A 19,615-nucleotide genomic window follows, 5' to 3' on the forward strand; every position below is an offset into this window, starting at 1 on the left:
TCTGAATTTCGTGTACTCTTCTCAGGTTGCAAGCATATTAATTGCTTTATAGATTGCTCCACAAAAGGCTGCTTTGTCGAACTTTAAAATGATTATCGTTGTAATTTCAGTTTGCTAATACAGCAGAGATGGTCAAAATGTTTTCAACGAATCGAAGAAATATTCTGCATTGTTCTTGATTAATAATTAATTGAAGAATTCAGCATCAGGGTTCAATTTAGAATTTCGGTTTTGGAGAGGGAGAATACTTCGTTCGGCCCTTCGAACGAAGTTGCGAAGTTGATATCCATGGAGATGTTGCTGACTTATTGATTGACCTGGATCTGCAGGAAGAGACGTGTATATTCAGAGTGTCGTGATTCGTGCTCTCTGCCGGTTTTGCACGCGATCTGTAATTATTGACCAACTGGTAACGGTCACGATACTTACTAACTGCTTACGAACGCAAATTTCTGCGAGCTTGAGAAGGTTCCAGCGGTCTCTGGAACGTATAAAACGCGTACGAACGTACAGCTGCGGATTTTCAAGAATTTTTTTTCTTCTTTATTGGCCTTCGAACCTTTCTTGTACAGCAATGGTGACAATATTTTGAATACCTCTTGTCTTGCGTGACATCTACCGTGGTAAACGAGCAGGTTGTTTTCTAACTAGACACCGAATACATTGTGCGATCATAGTGTTCAGTCCAGATTACTCGTTAATATATACGACATATCGTCTCTTTTCTGGTAACGATTCTGCGAATACCTACGTTATCAACCGAGTCGACGAACGCTATTAAGTTCTCGTAGAAAATTTACGTTCTACCTAAATATTCGTTTGCATCGTACGTTTGCGGGATGTAATTTGGCCGAAATTTCAGTTACCAGAGTGGGCACGATATTAAAGCTCTTTCCTGGAAAGTCTCCGTGTATGCGTAGGAGGATAGAGGTTTGTATTACAGTAAAAGCACTGGGGGGAGGGCACACATATGGCACGTTCCTATTTAAGAACCGTGTTAACAGTTAATCGAGATACAGCGACAGCTCGAATTATTCAAACAGATTCCGTGAATGAATTATCCGCGGCTAACGCAAGGTAGAGTTTTAATCTCATTTACGGCAAGTACGAAGCGCACGGATTTGAATAGAGCGTTGCACGCATTCTGGTTGCACCGAATTACCTCGGCGGGGTACACTTTAACGGGCTCGAATGCTACCGCCGAACATTCGTACAATGAAGAAACGTTGTGTGCGTGGTAATATCTTAAATAAAATTAAACGACTTTAAATTATAACAGATATAACTTTTCTTTTAATTTCAAAAAAGCACTTCACCGTAAGATTTTGGTAATGAAATCTTAAAATCCCTAGTATTCTTAGCTGTTATTAAATATATTTACAAGACGATCGTTCTCGTTCTATTTACTCCCGGCGAATCTGCCCAACGATCAACCTTATAAAGACCTCGAAGATCACCATTCTCGGAGACTCGGAACTTTTCTAGCCAACGATGTTCCTATTCCGGGATTCTCCACGATACCACCCTCAAACAGCACGCAAAACTCGCTCGACTCACTTCCCATCGTAAGTACACACTCGCTTAACTCGATAACCGGAAATAATTGTACCACGCTTCGCAAGAGCGGCCGACGTAACGTTCGATTTGCTCTTATAATTAACATACCGGTGCGACTAATGACCGTGTTCGTCCGAGCGATCAGACCAACGGTCAAAAGCGCACGCGACTCAACAATCGTTAACGCGAATTAAAGTTATCCGTCCTGATTAATCGAAAAATCGATTCGATTCGCAACAAACATAATAGAACAACATGCCAAACCCCGCGAGCTCCAACGTTGCGCGTCCCCGCGGCACACGGACGGAACCGCGCTTCGTTTCCATTAAATCAATAACGCGCGTAGAACAGTTACCAAAGACTCTTATTGATCGAACGAAACGAACATCTCGCAGGTATACATTTACGTATACCTATCCTCGAATAAAGTCGACTAACGTATCCCCCAGAAATTTTCTAACCCTCTCAGAATTGTCTAAACAAACGTAAACGACGATACGAGTCTACGATACGCGATGTACATTCGTCCTGTCATTCCCTCCGAAGTAGAAGAGCATCGAAAGATTGGGTCAGGGGTTAGGCCAGACCTAGGCTTAAGGATCCTCGGGGCCACCGTGTCTCGTACTTTTTTTATTTGGACAAGCTTTCAAACGATAACGCCCTGCTGGGCCAGCAACTGCTTCCTCTGATGGAGGCTAGGGGACTCCCCGTCCATCTCCACCGTTTTGACCCCGTCGAACGATTTCGAGGTCTTCATATTGTTCAGCGCCTTCAGACAGCTGTTCGTGGTCATCTCCAACGATTTGGAGCTCTTCAGCGACGCGTTCGCCAGTTTCTTGATGGTCTCCGAGATGGGGCACTTAATGAAATCCCTCTCGCGCTCTTTCTCCTTGATCCTCTGATTGTTCTCGACGACCAACAGAGCATCCTTCGACTCGACGTTCTCCTCGTCCTCCTCGCTCTCCTCTTCCTCCTCCTCCTCCTCCTCCTCCTCTTCTATGATCATATTTTCTTTGGAATCCTCGTGTTTCCCCTTCCTCTGACCGTCCCGCGCGCTTACACCCCTGAGCAGATTGGAGGACTCAGTCTGGCCCTGACGAGAATCCACGCAACCGTTGTCGTTCCCGTCCTCCTCCTCCTTGCGATCGTCCTGGCCCAACAGAGACTTGGGCGGCGCCTCCACGTAACCGCTCTCGTCGCTGTCTACCTCCTCGTCGAGCGAGTCCAACGTCAGAAACGGCGACTCGTCGTTTTGCAACAGGTCGTGGTTCACCCGACCCGGATACTTCTCCATCACCCGTCTCTCTCGGTCCTGGGGGTCCTCCAGCCTGCGCAGCACCTCGCCCCTAGGCCTGTAATCGACCACGTCGTCGAAGTCCTCGACGTCCTCGAAGTCGAACACGTGCGAGCTAGGCTCCTCCATCGACTCGTCCTCCTCCTCCTCCATGGACTCGTCCTCCTCGTTTCCCGACGAGAACATCTTCCGGCTGGCGACCACGTTCCGGCGGTGAAAACGGGGGCTACCTGCGCAGGTCATGAAATGAGGAGAGCCCTCGGAGTTCCTCCGCGGACCTGGACCCCTTACCACGGCTTCGTCCGAGAACATCACTCTTCTGACCGTCCGCTGCTCAGCCACGTCCACTGTAACATACGTGTATCGTGTTATCGAACAGACTAACAAGATTGTAGTTCGATTTCCGTTCTCTTTATGTATCCAATATTATTAGCAACACGCGCGAAGTTTTATTGATTCAAAGAGGTACTTGGAATTTCTGAATATTTGAAAAAATTGTCAATTTTAATATCGTTCAAACGCTCGTGTCTGTTCCGTTGGTTCAGATACGAAAGATGCAAATTATTACCTGTAGCGTGATGATCTTCAGGGCCAGGTGCTCTCTCCTCGCTCGTCGCGGTGCTGGCTGTCTCGCACCCGCTGGAGATACTTCCGTTCTCGTCGGAGGACTCGCGATTCAGAGCGTCCAATAACCGAGCCAGCCTCCAGCTGTCTTGATCTTGCCAGCTGCGAGCCACGTTCTCGAGTGTCCTCAACTCCTCGAGGATCCTCTGTTGTTCTATCTCCTCGGCGACGATGTCTTCTTCGATCGCCGACAGTTTCGGCGCGCTCTTCGACCTCTCGAGGGGCGGTCGGTAGTTCTGACCCCCGGTGCTGAGCAGCAGCTTTCGCCGTGGTAACGATGGGTTCTCGTACAGAGCGTTTGCTAGCGATAATCTATAAACCAAGGTAAAAATATCCAGTTTTTAGGCTCGAACGAGTTTCTGTTCGATCGTTTCGTTTTTCAGTACGCTTCACGTATGCTTCACTATCGAATCAGCTGAAGAGATACGCGATACAGATCATTCGTTGCAATTAACCATAATAATTATTTTAGGGAATGGGCTCGAACGAGTTTGTGTGATCGTCTCGTTTTTCAGTGTGTTTCACGTGTTCACTGTCGAAACAGCTGAAGAGATACGTGATACAGGTCATTCGTCGCAATTAACCATAATAATTATTTTAAGGAATATTTTAGAGAATTTTGGGGAAAGGAGGTAAAGGTTGATTGGGGAAGGAGAGCGACTGGTGACCCCTCGTGACTTCCATGGTAACGTGCGGTCAAATGCGCGTCGTTCAGCGATCGAGCCTGACCTGGATCCGTGACTCGATCGCGGCGATCGTGATCTACGGACGCGACCCAAATTGTCCCTTCAGCGAGAGGTCGCAGCCTTACGGTAGCTCGTGTCGGCTGGCGCATCCACACAGAGTGGATGCATTCGATTTCCCCGTTACCGAATTCTTATGGGATCCCACTATCCTCGATTCTGTTGCAGTAAATCACGCGACAACGCCAATTCGATCGTTAAAGCTTTCATCGACGTGCGTGGGACTCCCATCGCGTCGCGCTTGGTAAATACATTTCGAATTTCCAATTGCTAATTACTTTACGCTAGTAACGAGATTTAGCCTGATATTGTAATTGGACATTACTTGATCGAATATAAAATTTTATTTTTCTCATGCGAAGATCTCTCTATCAAGCTCTATTTGACATCAAAGCGTTAGTAATCATTCTTCTAATTCGTAACATCCCAAATATTACGAACAGTTCGCTAATTCGGCGGTACAAACGCAACAGCAGTAGTGCAAATGTAATTAACCAGTCGCGATCAACAAACTCTAACGATAAGATATCTATTGCAAGCCTAAAAAGTATCATCGTTAGTAACGTAACGACGTGAACGACTGAATGAGTTATTCCGCCATCTTGTTCTACCTGTCGACGACCCCTCGTTTTCCCTTCATAAATCCGTTGAACGAGGAAAGGACACGTGCGCAGGATGCACGATCGATGGCGCTTACCTAGCATTTTGTCTGGAGACCTTGTCCCGTCGGAATTCCAGGAGCGCCTGCTGTAGCCTGGCGTTCAAGGTCGAGGCCAGCCTCCTGGCGGTGGACTCCTTGCTGCAGAGGGCGGCGTGGCACCTGAGCTCGGGCCTCAGCCTTCGCCCCTCGTGCCTGTAGACCCAGACGAATAGCCGTGGGTGGGACGCGGGTGCCGTGCAATAGGTCACCCTGTGCGCCCAGTACTCCGTCAGCCCGTGGTCCTTCGTCGTCGCGGTCAAACCGCCGTTCGTCACCGTCAGCCTCATCGACACGTCCGGCCTGCTGCTGGACACGTAGTTGCGCCACAGCGTCGACACCGGTTTCTCCACGCAGCCCTCGCCTGCAAAATCGATCAGTGTTTCTTGCGTTAAACCGCAGCTGAGGATCGTCTCGACCGCGTCTCGCGTTAGCGGACTCGAATGAGGGGATGTTTGGTGTTTGGGTGGCGACGAGGAATTCCGTTCGCGTTGGATTTGGGTTTCGAGGATGATTGAAAATCGAAATTTGCTCGAGACACTTTGGTTGAAGTAGTTTAAATGGGGTTCTCCAAGTTCTCCAGGAAACTGTCTTATCGAACTTTGCAATAGCGACCAGTTGCAATTTGAAATGATAATGTTGTAACACTGTTCGTCTCGTGAGAGCAATATTTGCGGCGCTAGAATCGTAACAGACTTCGCAACGAGAGTAATTGTTGCAAACGACGTTACGCTATTCTTGCATAATTGCAGGGACACTGTTATTGTGTTCCATTATTGTTCAATGTTTCTGTTGCGATGTTATTAACAGTGGCATCGGCGAGTAACAGCAATCGGGACAAAAGCAACGCGTACACGAGTTTCACCGCTCGTTTCCGCGTGCAATTACACGCGGTAAAATTGCACTGCTCGCGTATAACACCTATTGCTTGTATTTGAAAAGCCAGAAACGAAGTGGCTCGCTTCAGGGTTAAAGTCAAGTTTACGTAAACGATTGATTGCTTTTCGAATAACGTGACACGGGAAAGTATAAAGTATACAAATGCAAGTAAATGCATGTAAATGTATAATCAGTTACGTCGAAGGCGACGAACACGCCACCGTGTCGTTTTCATCCAAGAAGAGAATTTTCATTTAACAAACCAATGCAACGAATGCAAACTTTTTAATACTCTCACGCAGCGAATATGAAACGAATGTATAAAAGTAATTTGATTAATTCCGAGCACAAAACTCTCCAGCTAACGGAACCTTATGATATACCACTCGTTTCATTAATATTTAATGTAATCGACGTCACGAATAATTATTTCATCCGAATTAAGTATTAGTAAAGTGTAACACATGCTACAAACTGCCATCCTACAGTTCCATAACGTTCCAGAAATTCCTCGACAACGTCTCAAACAAACGACGCTGACGAAAGTGTTTGCAATAGTTTCTTCACCCTCTACAATAAACTAGAAATTTGCTAACTTCTTCGATCACCGTTCCGTGGAGGCCTTCAGGGGGCTGCTACCGGGAACTTGGCGACTCTGCTTTAATCGCCAGAGCAATAACGCCGAAAATGCGATCCGGAAGTTCGCGGCGGCGTTCTTCGAAGTTCGCCTGGTTCGAGGAGGCGCGAGCGGGAAACTCGCGCGGCGAACAGCCGTTACAGCTGGATGCCACGGGCGCGTGTACGCCCTGGCTGAGCATTCCAGCTCGTATACGCGCGCGGAATACACCGGCGGAGCTAAATCGAGGGACAGGCGCATCCTGACCTTCGATACAGTTCGATTCGCCGTTGCGGCGCGGATCGCGTTGCCAATTTAGAGATACAGGAAACGGGTGTACAGTTATGTTACAGTTCGAGAGGGACGGGAGGGCGGGAAAGTGGGGAACGCGGCGCGGGCCACGAACACGCCAGGGTGCAACGGAGCGGCAGGTGAACGGACATTTTTCTACCTCCCAGTTCGCCTAATTTCATACGCCACGGGAAATCTATTTCGATCGCAATCTTTTCCAACCATCTAAAATTGTTCGCGTCGTACAAAATTCGCACAGCTTTACGGTTTCATCCCTCGTTGGTCTTAAATTTCGATCATCGAGTGATCTGTCGCGAGAAGTAGAATAACGAGGAGGAATGTTCGAACGATTAAATTTTATATGTGTGGCGAAAGCGATATTTCTATGGTGATCACACTCGTGAAAATGTTTAACAAAGTTGCAGCGGATGTAGCAAAGCTGCGAGCATCTGATTCAGAAGGGTTAGAGCTGCAGTAGAGCTGAGAGAGTTAGTTGCACGGTAGACTTAACAGGACTTGTTTCAGCAGATTTAGGAAGACTAGCTGCAATAGATTCAAGGAAGCTAGTTGCAGTGGATTCAGTAAGACTGGTTACAGTCAGTAGACAGAGGATGATTGCACCACGCGGTAGATTCAGCAGCGCGGTCAGCCGGTCTACGATTGTTTAGAATCTCTCTACAGCGCAATCGTAAGTTTGCCACGAGATAGAAGCAGGAATTTTAATTACAGAGTACAACACGAGACGATATAAAATACTTTCAGACAAACTTCTAGGATTAAATTTGCAGGATAAAGATATTTCTGTTTGTATTTTTGTAAAATCGTTTTGCACGAATGTAGACGAGTTTATTTCGTTAAGAATGTGGTGGTAACTTTTGCGAGCAATAAGTTCAAAAAGTTCACGCGAAACGATGAATTATGTATTTATGCAAATTATTCCAAATATTTAACGATTTATCAATAATGAATCGCAATTTATCGCACTCCATTCAAACTCTATGCAACTATGCAAGCAGGTTGACTTATCATTCATTCATAATGGATTTCCATTCGAGAATATTCTTTGAATAGCCGTGACTTCAGCGCCTTTGGATTTTAATGAAAACGTCCTGTCGACGGATTAAAAGCGACGCCAAGAAGGAAAAATCGATGGGTCGCGCAGAAAGAAGTCCGTGAATAAGATTTTTCCAATGGAAACGTAGTAGCAATTAGTCTCTACCAATATTTGCTCGTGAATATTGTTTACGAAAACGGAACCAGCTAATTATCATGATTTAAAAAAGATGTCCGACACCTGCAAACACTTTCTATATTCAAGCTGACGCGCGATAATAATTCCCGCACGTAACAATAAATGCGACGACCGTGCAAAAACAGTCGTCAAAGACGGATTATCGATAGAAACGAACGATTCGAGGTATTTTCAAATAAATTTTTACGCATGGATATATTTATTATATAAAACATAGCTTTCACCTTACGTAAAATACCACTTTCACATCACTTTAGCAAATATCCACCGAAAATGACATTTTCACTTCCTATTGGCGGAATTAAATGAATTTCGGGATAGAGGGACATAGATAGCTTTTTCCTCTTTTCTCTTTTTTGAAATTCTAATTTTCGCCATTTTTCAAGTTCGCTGCTCGCGGACGAGAGGTCGACGATTTTTTCGCGATGAAAACAGCGGCCATAAAAACGATATTCATAAGTGAAAACTCGATTTACCTGGAAACTAATATACTGATGAACATCCAATACGTTGATTTAAATCTAACGACAATATCGATGCTTTCCGCACAACTTTCTATTTATTAATTGAACTTAATTAACTCGAGACACACGCGATATCTGCCTCGTGTCGTTGATAGTTGATAGTTCGCGAATGTCTTTTGCAAACAGGAACGAATGTCGTACGGTGTCATTTTGCTAACGCAAAAACACTCTGCGCCTATTAACGGAAACAGTATCGCGCTTCCTGGTAGCCAAGTTACGTGTTCTGCCAACTGACATTGTAAGATCGGATCACCTTAACCATGAAAGTCTACAGAGAACCATTTGCACGTTGTCTTCCTTGTTCTTGCGGCTCTAACTTTTACTTCTATTTACCTTTTTACGTTACTCTATAAAGTTTCGAGTGTAACTAGCTCAAACGCGGCTCGATTAGCAACGATTACACCAATAGCAAAGCAAACCACGTTTAACCCCTGCTAACTAACGATCGAGGCAAAGCAAATATTGCATTCGCTTCGTAGTTACGCGGGCGTATGTAGTTTGCTCTCTAAATGTTATAAAACACATAACTGATCGATCGTGCGTCATGTTTTTAGTTGCATCGGTAAAAAATCGAACGATCGATTAAGACAGATACGACAATCTTGCAACCATAATTCGACTCGCGCAACTTCGTCCAATGTCACTCGTGAAACGCACGTGCTCCTCTTTTTATTCGACGACAGAGGCGTGAAATCATATGCGAGAAAAATACGAGCAACGATATTACAGACAGAAACGACGACGACATCGAACCGTTCGAGCTCGCGGCTGTTACTCGCCGATTTGAAATTCGAATCCACCCCAAATGGCAAGGGAAAAACGACATCCGATCTGTGTTCTGTGTTTCAATTTCCTATACGCTTACGTGCCATTAGTTCGAGAGACGACTGGCTCGAGGGATTCGATTCGAAATCGAATTTCAACGGCACCGAAACAATTGCAGGGGGTGAAACACGGGTTTCGCGAATAAATTCAACGCGTATCCCAATGAAATGTAGTGGTTCACGAAACTGTTCTAACGTTTGCGTTTGCAACATTTAACAAGTTTAATCCAACAGTAGACGTACAAGTGGTCCAATAGAGTGCAAAACCAATTTTGTATAATACCATTTAATCAATTGTACGTAATCGTCAGAAATATTCCAATGATTTGGTATAAGCCACGACTGATTAGCGAAAGATTCGAGCAGAGACGATTGATAACGGGGCTGAAATTAAAGCTTGGCTTACGCGCGATATATAATCTAAAAATGGCGGCGAACGATCTCTGGCGAACAGGTGATTACGATCGATAAAAGTGAACCGTGCGAAGGATCGTTAAAAACTCCGACACGACGTTAGTCTGGCTTGTTCTCACAATGGGATCAGCGGGACCGGTTGATATTTGGTGTTAATTCGTCGCGCATTCTCCTTGGCCATCGCTGTCCCATCGTTTACCACCGTGGCGACACGCTTGTTCTCGTACCACCGATAAAATCCATTTGTTTGCGCGCACGCCGTGTCAATTATGTATATTCATGCCTGCTCGAGTGGAAATTTTCGTTCGCCCCAAGATCGAACGAGTCAAATTGCGCGTCGATTCGCTCGCTGACAAATAGTAAACGTCTCAGTCCTTCTTTTGCCAGCATTTTTTTAGGGTTACGCAACAACACCAGCCTGACATTACGACAGTTTCTTACGCGAACACTGACTGTACAGGTAATTACACGATTTTCAGAATTGCATAATAACGTGACGTCGCTTGTGTACAGAGTTACTTATTTAAATTCGAGTGCTACACTTGCTCTTAAGGTACGGTTCCATTTTTAGGATTAATCGCATGGATTTACATAATTTGTACCAACAGAAGGTCTCGACTTTTCTGAACGAAGAGAGCTTTATAATAAAGGTTTGAGAGAACAGCAATGAGAAGACATCTTTGGTAGATACCTCGCTAATGGTACTCTTTTATGACTTCTAGGATCTATTAGCCAGAAGATACAGAGAATAAAATGCTATTTATACCAAAAATTAGAATTTCTAAAAGAGACGAGAAGAGATAACGTGTATCCACGTTTCTTTCTAATTTCTCCAGAGAAACGATAAGAACTAATCTGCAATTATTTCTTCCCCCAACTCTCAATTTATTATAGTCATTTCATTTCTATCAGATGACTCTTCTAAACGATCCTCCAGATAAACGAAATTTTATTCGAACTCTGATCGATACGAGCGAGTAATTCTCCTACACGAGACACACCTGCTACTAAATTCCAGAACCCAGTCGCTCGACTTCGATCGTTAGAACAGAATTATTACACGCGCTTGTTCCACAGCGAACGAGTAATTCCCGTACACCGCCTAATATTCCCTTCGAACACCAATTAACCCGAGACCCAGTACTAATTTCGAGCGACGCGCAACATCCACCGATCCTCTTCACCGTGGATCGTGGAATTCGCGGCACGTCGAGAGAAAACAAGAGCCGCCGCGTCGTTGACAATGATCGTCACGATCCAACGATACACACGCGTATGTATCAGTCGAACGTATCGAATCGCGAGCGGAAAAACGGACGATCTGGAACGACGCGGAACAGGAAGAGCGTCGAGAGAGCGATGGCTGCTCCAGAGGATTGGTGCAGCAGGGCTACTACGACCGCCAGGCCGTAACACTCCGCTTGGTATTATCCAATTAAAGGTAATGTCGGTATACCAGTTCATTTTTCTTCCGTTACCCGTCCGCTATTGTCCAGGCCTCTTTCTCTCTCTCCTCGTGGCTCGTTTGGTATTCCCAGAAAACGCGAGCCACGGGCGTGGAGCCAGAGAGTGGAGCCTAGTGCTGGCCCAAACAGGATGCCACTCTGCTGGTACCGCGCGTGGTTGCTACCCCTGCTGGCTGCGTTCTCGCGTGTCATCCCAGGAAATGAAAAGTCCGCGTTCGCCTGGACCATTGTCGCTGGCTGGTCGCCAATCCAGACTGCATGGATTCAGTGGAGTTAACGAACTTTCGGTGCGCATCGATTCGCTGGTGGCACAGATACAGATCGACGCCAGGCGTGTCCGTTTTCCCGTGATGCCTGATGCGTTTCGTCGATGCCCCTGCGTACTATGGTTTCAATATTTTTTTATGCTTCGCGCGATGACTGATAGCGACAACTGTTGGAGCTGTGGGATTACTTTTTTTTTTATCAGCGTGGAATGGGATTGCATTTGGAACTCGAGTAATTTGGGGATCGATATCTTTGTTGACGACGTATCATCGATATGCTTCGTTTTTTTTTTTATTCTGTTACGTCTTTGTGTATGTGGAATATTTGATTGAGCATCTGTTCCTGTTTTATCGTTTTACAACCTTTGATAATATTTGTTTACGCGGTATTTGTATGTACTCTGTGCGACAAGTTAAGTGTCGGGTAATCTGTTTTTATTTCGTGTTCTACGTGAGATATTGAGAGTCCTTCGAAGAAATTAAATAGCATTTTTGATGAAATTTTTGGCTCTCGTGTGAACGATGCGGCAAAAGGGGCATTGTTAATTCAATCGTTTGTTTCTTCATAGTTGCGTTTAAGAATTACTCGACTCGTAGGCAAACAGAGTTTTCTAGATCCATCTTTCCCAAGGAAAATTATTACGCCACCGATGCGGATCGTTTGTCTATCTGCCACGAGATGTTCATCGCTTAATTCATGATATTAATTTCAGTTACCACGCGTTTCCTGAACAGACGCGAATTAATTTCAATTCCATCGGCAACAATGGAATTGGTTCTCGTAATGTGCATACTCCTGCGTAGGAAAATGTTCTCCTTTGCGCAACACGATTCTAGTCACGTCTTGCGCGAATTTCGATTCCTCCAATTTGCTCTGCACGCGTTTATTCGGACGAGATCACTCGTCGCGAGTGTTTACAATTTCACCGCTCGTTCGATTCAACGAAATGGCTATTTTTCGGCCATTAAACATCCTGTTATTCTACGGCGAAATTGTTGCGCCTCCAATCAACAATTTTACAACCGGTTCCCAGCAAACGATTGTATATTTTCGGACGGCGCTAAGCACCTGAAAGACTGCTCGAATTCTGGGACCACCAATCGATCTAAATTTACAAACCTCTCTCGTTTCTGTCGGCGCAAGGTCGAAATATTTTTGAGCTACGCAGTTCTCCATTGCGTCTCGAGCGAAATAAGATCAAAATATATTTTCATCAACTGATCTGTGAGAAAATCTACGAGAAAAGTAAATGAAAGATAATTCTTCTTAAAGAAAAGTTCTCGATTAAAGAAAATGAACTTTGAAAATTTATTTGGTTCTATGTGAATCGTTAACCAGCGACTAATGGGGTGGTAACACGTTCTACGGGACTTTCATTTGTTCGCTATTACGTCGTTACGTATACTTTAATGGAAAATTAATGTCTCGTGGTGCGTATCTTCAAGTGCCGGACGTGACTGATAAATCACGTTGAAAGCTCCGCGTTGTTCGATTGACAGTAATCTCGCGTATTAAAGCGTGTATCGAACATGTGGATCCGGGTGATAAGCTGACTCGATATAAGTGGTCGTGCCAAAAATTATTCAAACAATAACGGCCACGTATGCGAGACGCTTATTGCGCTGTAAGCGGATGTGAAATTCTGACGCGTGGTTTAAAAATAATTTTATAATCCATCCCTCGAATATCGATCTATCATCAGTCAGACAGAAATTGATTGGTGTAAATCAGGAAACGCGATAACGAATCAGCGAACGTTTATTTGCGACACTAGGCTTCTGAATTATCCAGTTAAGACTTCTACTTCTCTTTTCATTCTCTCGACGCTTTTACGACTAGAAAGAGATAATTTTCATTTCAAATTCTCTGCACTATTCTTCCTAGCTTTAATCCCAATACAAATACGCTGTATGAAAAAAGAAACCTCGGTGTAACAGCTTAAAAATCTACCCAGTGACCGAGCAGCTCGCAATAACTATAAAACAAACAATTCAAGACGGATTTCAGTTCGAAATCCCTGGAAGCATACTTGCATCAACACCGTGATCATTACCAACATCGTTCAAACGTAAAATTGAAAAGAATCACGGGATTACAGCAATAACTTCGTTACTTTAAACTGGACGATTCCACTTTTCCAGCATGATTCATGGATGTATATATATATATATTTTTTTTTTATTTACGTAACGCAGTTTCGCAAACAACTGATTGTCTAGAAGAATAATATTCCCAGGCGTGCACGAAGCGAGCGTGCCTCTTGGGAAAACTCGGTTTTAAAGTCACTCCGTTTCCACTGTGGACTGCTCCCATCTGAATACACTTTCCTCGAGTTGGGCTCGCGTGGACGACGAAATTGGAAGCTTTCTCGAATTGAATCTTTCAATTCGAGAAACGCGCGTACATTAAATCGTTTTCCATAAAACTTTCCCCGCTTTATGCTTGACCGTTCCTTTTATTACCAGTTGGCCACGTTACGTACAATGCCACCCTCCCGGTAAATCAAACAGCTTATACTACCGCCGCGTCGTAACGTGCACGGTATCCGACTTTTTCCACGGAATTTATAGAGACACATTTCGAGACTACTTACATAGAGACAACACGAGACGTAAGGACACCATTCGATAACATAGCTGTAAAACATGACCATGAATCTGGTTGGTGTCGCGCCGTTGTGTAAAGAACGACACTTTTTCACTCCTGTCTAGCGATACTATAAGTACCGTGCGATTAAGTCGGCGATTTCAAGAAGGAAATGCGAGTCTTTTCCTTGAGAAATTATAAAAAAAAATTGGAGAGATCGATCATCGAATTATTTTGGTAAGATTTGTCGATGGTTCGTGGCGGAGTTCTTTTTCTTCTCGTTGACCAAGCGAGGCTTGAGATTAATATTGACAGTGGAATCTCGATTTTATTTTTATTGTTGGTTTTTATTGGCTTTTTCAAGCTAGCAAATCGACGGATCGCGTGATGAATTTGGTTACCTTGAGACTTGATAATAAAAGCAATCGATGAAATTGTTATTCCTCCTTTTGAATCTTTTTTTATTCCTTTAGTAATATTTTTCGTGTGCGAGTTCGTCTTATTTAAACCCCCGAGAATTTTGTCTTTCACCATTGTAAAATTTTCATATTCTTACACGTTCTTCTGTTAATCTTGATATTTATGATATTCACTGATGGACTCGACATGAATAGTCTTAAAGATCCTCTCACTGAATTTTAAATGCCTCGAACTTGTTCGACGACAATTCGAGGGGCACAGTGGTTCGAAAAATTTAAACGCTAACTGACTCCCTTCAACAAAAGCGGAGCACGTAATTTTAATTAATATTTTCGCTGTTCTTTATTAGTCCACCTGAACGAACGTGCTCGAAATAGGCCAACGAAATTTATGGATTGTACAACCATTGAGACATAACGAATTCCAAGTAAAAGTAGACGCTGACGTTCGGATCAGACGTACTTACACGAAGTGGAATGAATAATGTATAGCTGAAGACGAGGATAATCATCTCACACCCCAGTAGCAGCTACAAAGGTTCATGATTTATCAACGTCGCAGAATTCAGTCGATATTTATCTCGTTGGGAAACAAAGAGATATCAGAATGTCGATATTTCGAAATAAACGCGAAAAACGCAGCAAAACCGGCGACAAAATTGCTACCTGAAAACGATCTAGCATCAGTTACATTTAACTAGCAGACTTAATTATTCCTTGAGAAACTATTCGTTGAAACATAACGCAATTGCTCAAGGAATTCAACTGGAATCGACTGAAATAACTCCGATGTTTTTTTCCACATTAATCAGATGCTAAGAATAAGTATTTTCATGCATACGAAACACAATCTGACTTGACCTAACGCAACCTAATTAGCATAATTCGAAGACGTAAGTTAAGTTAGGTTTTGTATTCAGCGTAGACAAAAAGAAGAGCAACTATTCTTTCTTCTATCGAAACGCATACAAGTTTGACAATAATGTTTTTCGATAATCTCAGATAGCAAAAGTTTGTAAAATTTGCAGTCGAGTCGGAACTGCCGCGGAGGACACTCGTCCTTCCCCCCCAAAAAAACCAATTGGACGGAATGACATTTGGCTGGATCTATTTGCATTCTTCTCGAATGTGGCGCGAAGGTCAACGAGAACGAGTTCGAAGCAAAACTGGATACTATTAATGCAAATTCGACGAAGGACCAACGTCATGGTATATCCTAGCGCGTACTGAAAATCTAAATGTCCCTTGCCTTTCGACTCGAGCAATCGACAACACCAACAACTGTCGCAACAATTAATTAAATTATGCACGAATGCGTGTACGATCATTCCTACAAGTGCGAATGCGACTCGAGCAAATTTATTCCTACGACGTATCACGCGCGAACCAACCAGAACGAATTCTTGACGCTCAGTTTTTCTCGAGGCATCTCGTAGACACCTAATCAACCTACATACTTGTCATAACAAGATATAAAAAAGATCAAAGAATCCACTATACTCTTTCTGGATGTAACTGCTTATCGTTGCTACAGTTTGAGCGTCGTATGACGTCCTTTAGATCCCAAATTAAAGTGTTTCAAATTTCACATCTTAACCACGATATATAAAAAAAATCTCGAAAGTCTATTACGAGAGATAAACGAGGTACGATTTTTTTCAAAAATATGTCAAAACCCTTCGAGACTTGCTTATCAACTTGCCATCATTTGGGATAAATGAACGTTAAAACGTTCGCACGCGTCGACCTCTCGAGTTGGTGAAAGTATCGGCTACGGTTATCCGATCGCATCATCGTTACTCAAATTGTTTCTATCCAGGTTCCCTGCACGAACGGTAGCCGATTTCGCGGAAAGTAAATCGCGCGGGCGGTTCACTCGACGGGGCCCGCGACCTCTCCTTTTGTCGCGGCGAATGTCTACACGCGCGGTAGACAGCGCCGAGGGAATTAATTAATCGCGGCGAAATAGGCGGTTGGGAATAAACGTACCGTAATAATGGCGTTCCCGATGATTAAGGCCGACCCAGTCCGAGGCAAAGGTATGCAGAGAAAGTAGGAACCCCCTCCGTATACGCCTATGTCCGGTCGTTGCACCGCGCAATGCTTCTTTCTTTTCAACCTCTCGCAACACGTTGCACCGAGGAAATTTCGCCTTGACATTTTCGCCGGTCTTTTTTTATTTCTTTCATGCACAATTCTTGAAACGAATCATGTATTTTTTTTTTTAATGCGTCGCAAATGTTTCAGAAGAAACAGTAACGTGTTCTCCAAAAAAGATTTGCAATTATCAAATGGCAAGTTCCAATTTAGATACGCGACAATTATTTTTGTAGATTCGAATTCATTAGTAGACTTTTAAGTGTTGGAAGAAAGTAACTGTGCGTTTCAATATTTGAGTTTACTTCTTTCGACGCCATTTTGGTTCCTCTATCTTCGATTAGAGAACGAACTAGAATATCCTAATCTATTTTTTAAACCCAACAATTGTAATATTACTAACTGTTCGTTAGTGGCAATTAGTATTGAAGATGCTATGTAAGGTTATTGCCATTTCTATATCTATTCGAAATTCGATTGGTGGCCATGAATGGATGACAATGGCTCGATGTGACCTCTGCTTAATACTCTAGCGAGTCTGTGATAGATATAACGAGTCGAATTATTTATAGACACGGTGGTTACTTTTTAACTGCCAGTACCAATGGATCGAATGTATGATTGCGCTAGTTAGACATTAACCTTGCTCGCCGGCTAACTCTAAGAAGTATTGCGCACTTCCGGCCGGTCATTCATGTGTCTCGAGTTTACGATTCAGTATATACGCACGTACCACGCGCCTTTTTGCCGGGGTCTTTAATTACTGTTTACCAGGCGGGGCTCGTTTAGCGCTAGAAATAACAGAGCCTCCAAACAACTACCTCAACCATTATTCCTAATCTTCTTTTCACTCTGTAATCTGCCAACTTTTTTCTCTTCAAAAGAGTATCTGAATACGCGGAACACGCTCGCGAAGCATCTGAAACAAATTTCTACGAGGAATGGAAAATTCCCTGAAAACTCGCATTTTCAGCGCAAACGGTGATTTCACTCTTCTTTTAGGGCGAGCGGAAAACACCGATCGCACACTGCTTTCCACTCGCGCGGCGATTGCGAAACCATCGACGCGTGCGAGCATTTCGAGAAAAGGGGAAAAAGGAAAGGTGAAACGTCGCCGATTTAAGAATCAACCGTACGCGGCGCGCGTCGTCGAGCGGAGGCAATTTTTAACGACCGGTCTCCTCGCGCGCCCGCGAGAGACAAAAGAAAATCAGATAAACCGATTCACTTACCCTTGGCCCATCCAGTGAGAACGTTCCCAAGATAAGCGACCTTGTAACAAGGGTCGTACTCTGTGATCGAGGCATTACCCCGATGCCTCCTCCAAAGTCTGCCCAGGCCCCTCTTCAACGACCTGAGGGTCTTCTGGCCGAACTCCTTGCCAGCGATCGGGTTCTGCCCCGAGCCCAGACTCTCGTTCTGTTCCTCGACGGGATCCGCGACCACGTCGCCCATCGTTTTCATCGTTCTCAGACGAAGATAGCCCAGGTGCCTCGAGTTTGGACACGTCCACGAGCATGCACGCGATATACGCGGGGTACCGTTCTCTCTGCGAAAGGGGGTTGAAGGAGGAACCGTGGATGAAGGATCGTGCGTTCGAATGTCGCCAGCGATCACTACATCGTGCGACTTCCGGCGGTGGTCCCCACGATGGAACCAGCGAGGATTCCCGCGAGAGCGAGGCTGCCCGCGGAGCTCGACCTTTCAGGGTCCTGGTGGCGGCTGCCTGTGCAGAGTTATCCAACCCAGGTGGATGAGCTCTATCGAGGTCACGACCGGTGCCGCTGATCGAGAGAGGTTGTGAAACTCGAATAAATCTCTCCCGATGCCGAGTCGGCTGGCTCGACGACTACCACACTCCGTGCGCTTCTACCTCTCCGCACACAGCTCAAGGCCGACCTCTCGCAGTTATTCTCACGTACGATGGAAGGTCGGTGTTTCTCACGAAAACCCGTGGATATCTTCCGGAACCACCTTCCGTCCCTGGTTGCCGGTGCGAACGACGCCTCTTCTCTTGATCCTGCAACAGTACCGGACGGATTGGTTAATCATAGGCGTCCATCTTAGTCGTGCGCGCGATGGAAAGTTCACCTTGGAGGGGTTCCTTACGGTACCTCCGAGTGTTCGAGGGAAAAAGTGATATTCGCAGCTGGTTTTAGAACTGAATTATACAAACAGGTGAATTTCCAGTGGATTTTCAGTGAACAACTGATACGAGTTACTTCGAGTTAACGCTAATCGTTAAGTAATGGTTGTTTACTGATTACGTATACGCTAATGATTGATTATCGTTTTTGTCGTTGGTATTACGTTCTAAGCTGTATCATTGCGAGAAGACAATATTTGTACGCTAATATTTGGCAAACGAATTGGCCAGGTGTGTAAAAAGGAAGCTGATCGTTCGAAGAGTGTGAGTATCTGTATGTGCCTAAAATAGGTGACAACAGAGCACAGATACGGATATAGAGTGAAATCGAAGTGGGAGGTCAAGGTTCGTTCCAAGATTAAGTCGTTCCTAGAATGGAGATGCTATTTTTGAAACGCTGAACCACCAGACTGTGTAAAGAAACTCACGAGTACATGTGCATTGATTCGTGTATCGAAATGCAACGTTTATAGCCTATCTAGGTCATTTTTCACGGAAGAATATTGAATTTCTATGTTCCTGTCAGAATATCGCTTCTTTCGAATAAATTTCCTCGCGAGCACCCTTCTTCCATTAGTAAAATAGCCATTTATTGCAAAACTAAAAAGCTCGCCTGTGCACACGTAAAAATTGTTTAATTACAGTAGCAATTAATTTTATTATCTAGAACGATTTTGTCGTAATTAAAGTGCCATAAATACAATCGTTGGAATGGTTGCATAATTCCGCGAGGGACCACTTTATGGCAGAAATAATTGTACTCTCGATCGGGAATCGTTAACGAAACTTGATATTTCATATGAGAAAATATGAAATTACGCGACTGTACCAGAAAATGATCGGTTTAGGCGATATCTCAATTTCAATGATACACACGGCGGTACCGTTGCGGATATTTTACCCGCGTAAAGGTGAGATA

General features: G+C 44.3%; 1 protein-coding gene and 1 long non-coding RNA gene across 5 annotated transcripts in view; both read right to left on the reverse strand.

Annotated features, from left to right (window-relative positions):
• Positions 1-516: 516 nt before the first annotated feature.
• Positions 517-18,093, reverse strand: LOC143424531 (uncharacterized). The gene is made up of 4 exons (XM_076896655.1): positions 17,783-18,093; positions 4,916-5,279; positions 3,420-3,787; positions 517-3,198 (listed from the first exon to the last, which is right to left on the reverse strand). The coding sequence occupies exons 1-4, from the start codon at positions 18,012-18,014 to the stop codon at positions 2,204-2,206; spliced, it is 1,959 nt and encodes a 652-aa protein (XP_076752770.1). The 5' UTR covers positions 18,015-18,093; the 3' UTR covers positions 517-2,203.
• Positions 18,094-18,126: 33 nt separating this feature from the next.
• LOC143424314 (uncharacterized) overlaps positions 18,127-19,615 on the reverse strand; it is a 37,307-nt gene continuing 35,818 nt past the window's right edge. The window contains exon 2 of one of the 4 annotated variants that reach the window (XR_013101917.1): positions 18,127-18,570. This is a non-coding gene — a long non-coding RNA (uncharacterized LOC143424314). The remainder of the gene's footprint in view (positions 18,571-19,615) is intronic. The other 3 variants (XR_013101918.1, XR_013101919.1, XR_013101920.1) reach the window with 3 other exon arrangements.

The sequence above is a fragment of the Xylocopa sonorina genome, chromosome 6 (assembly GCF_050948175.1).
Source record: "Xylocopa sonorina isolate GNS202 chromosome 6, iyXylSono1_principal, whole genome shotgun sequence".
Lineage (NCBI taxonomy): Eukaryota > Metazoa > Arthropoda > Insecta > Hymenoptera > Apidae > Xylocopa > Xylocopa sonorina.

Excerpts from the sequence above, each read along its gene's own strand:
- LOC143424531 (XM_076896655.1), bottom strand. The coding sequence starts at position 18,014 with ATGAAAACGATGGGCGACGTGGTCGCGGATCCCGTCGAGGAACAGAAC. Across the intron at positions 5,280-17,782 it reads TCTCACTGGATGGGCCAAGG|GCGAGGGCTGCGTGGAGAAA; the intron begins GTAAGTGAATCG and ends TCGATTTTGCAG. Across the intron at positions 3,199-3,419 it reads TGAAGATCATCACGCTACAG|TGGACGTGGCTGAGCAGCGG; the intron begins GTAATAATTTGC and ends CGTATGTTACAG.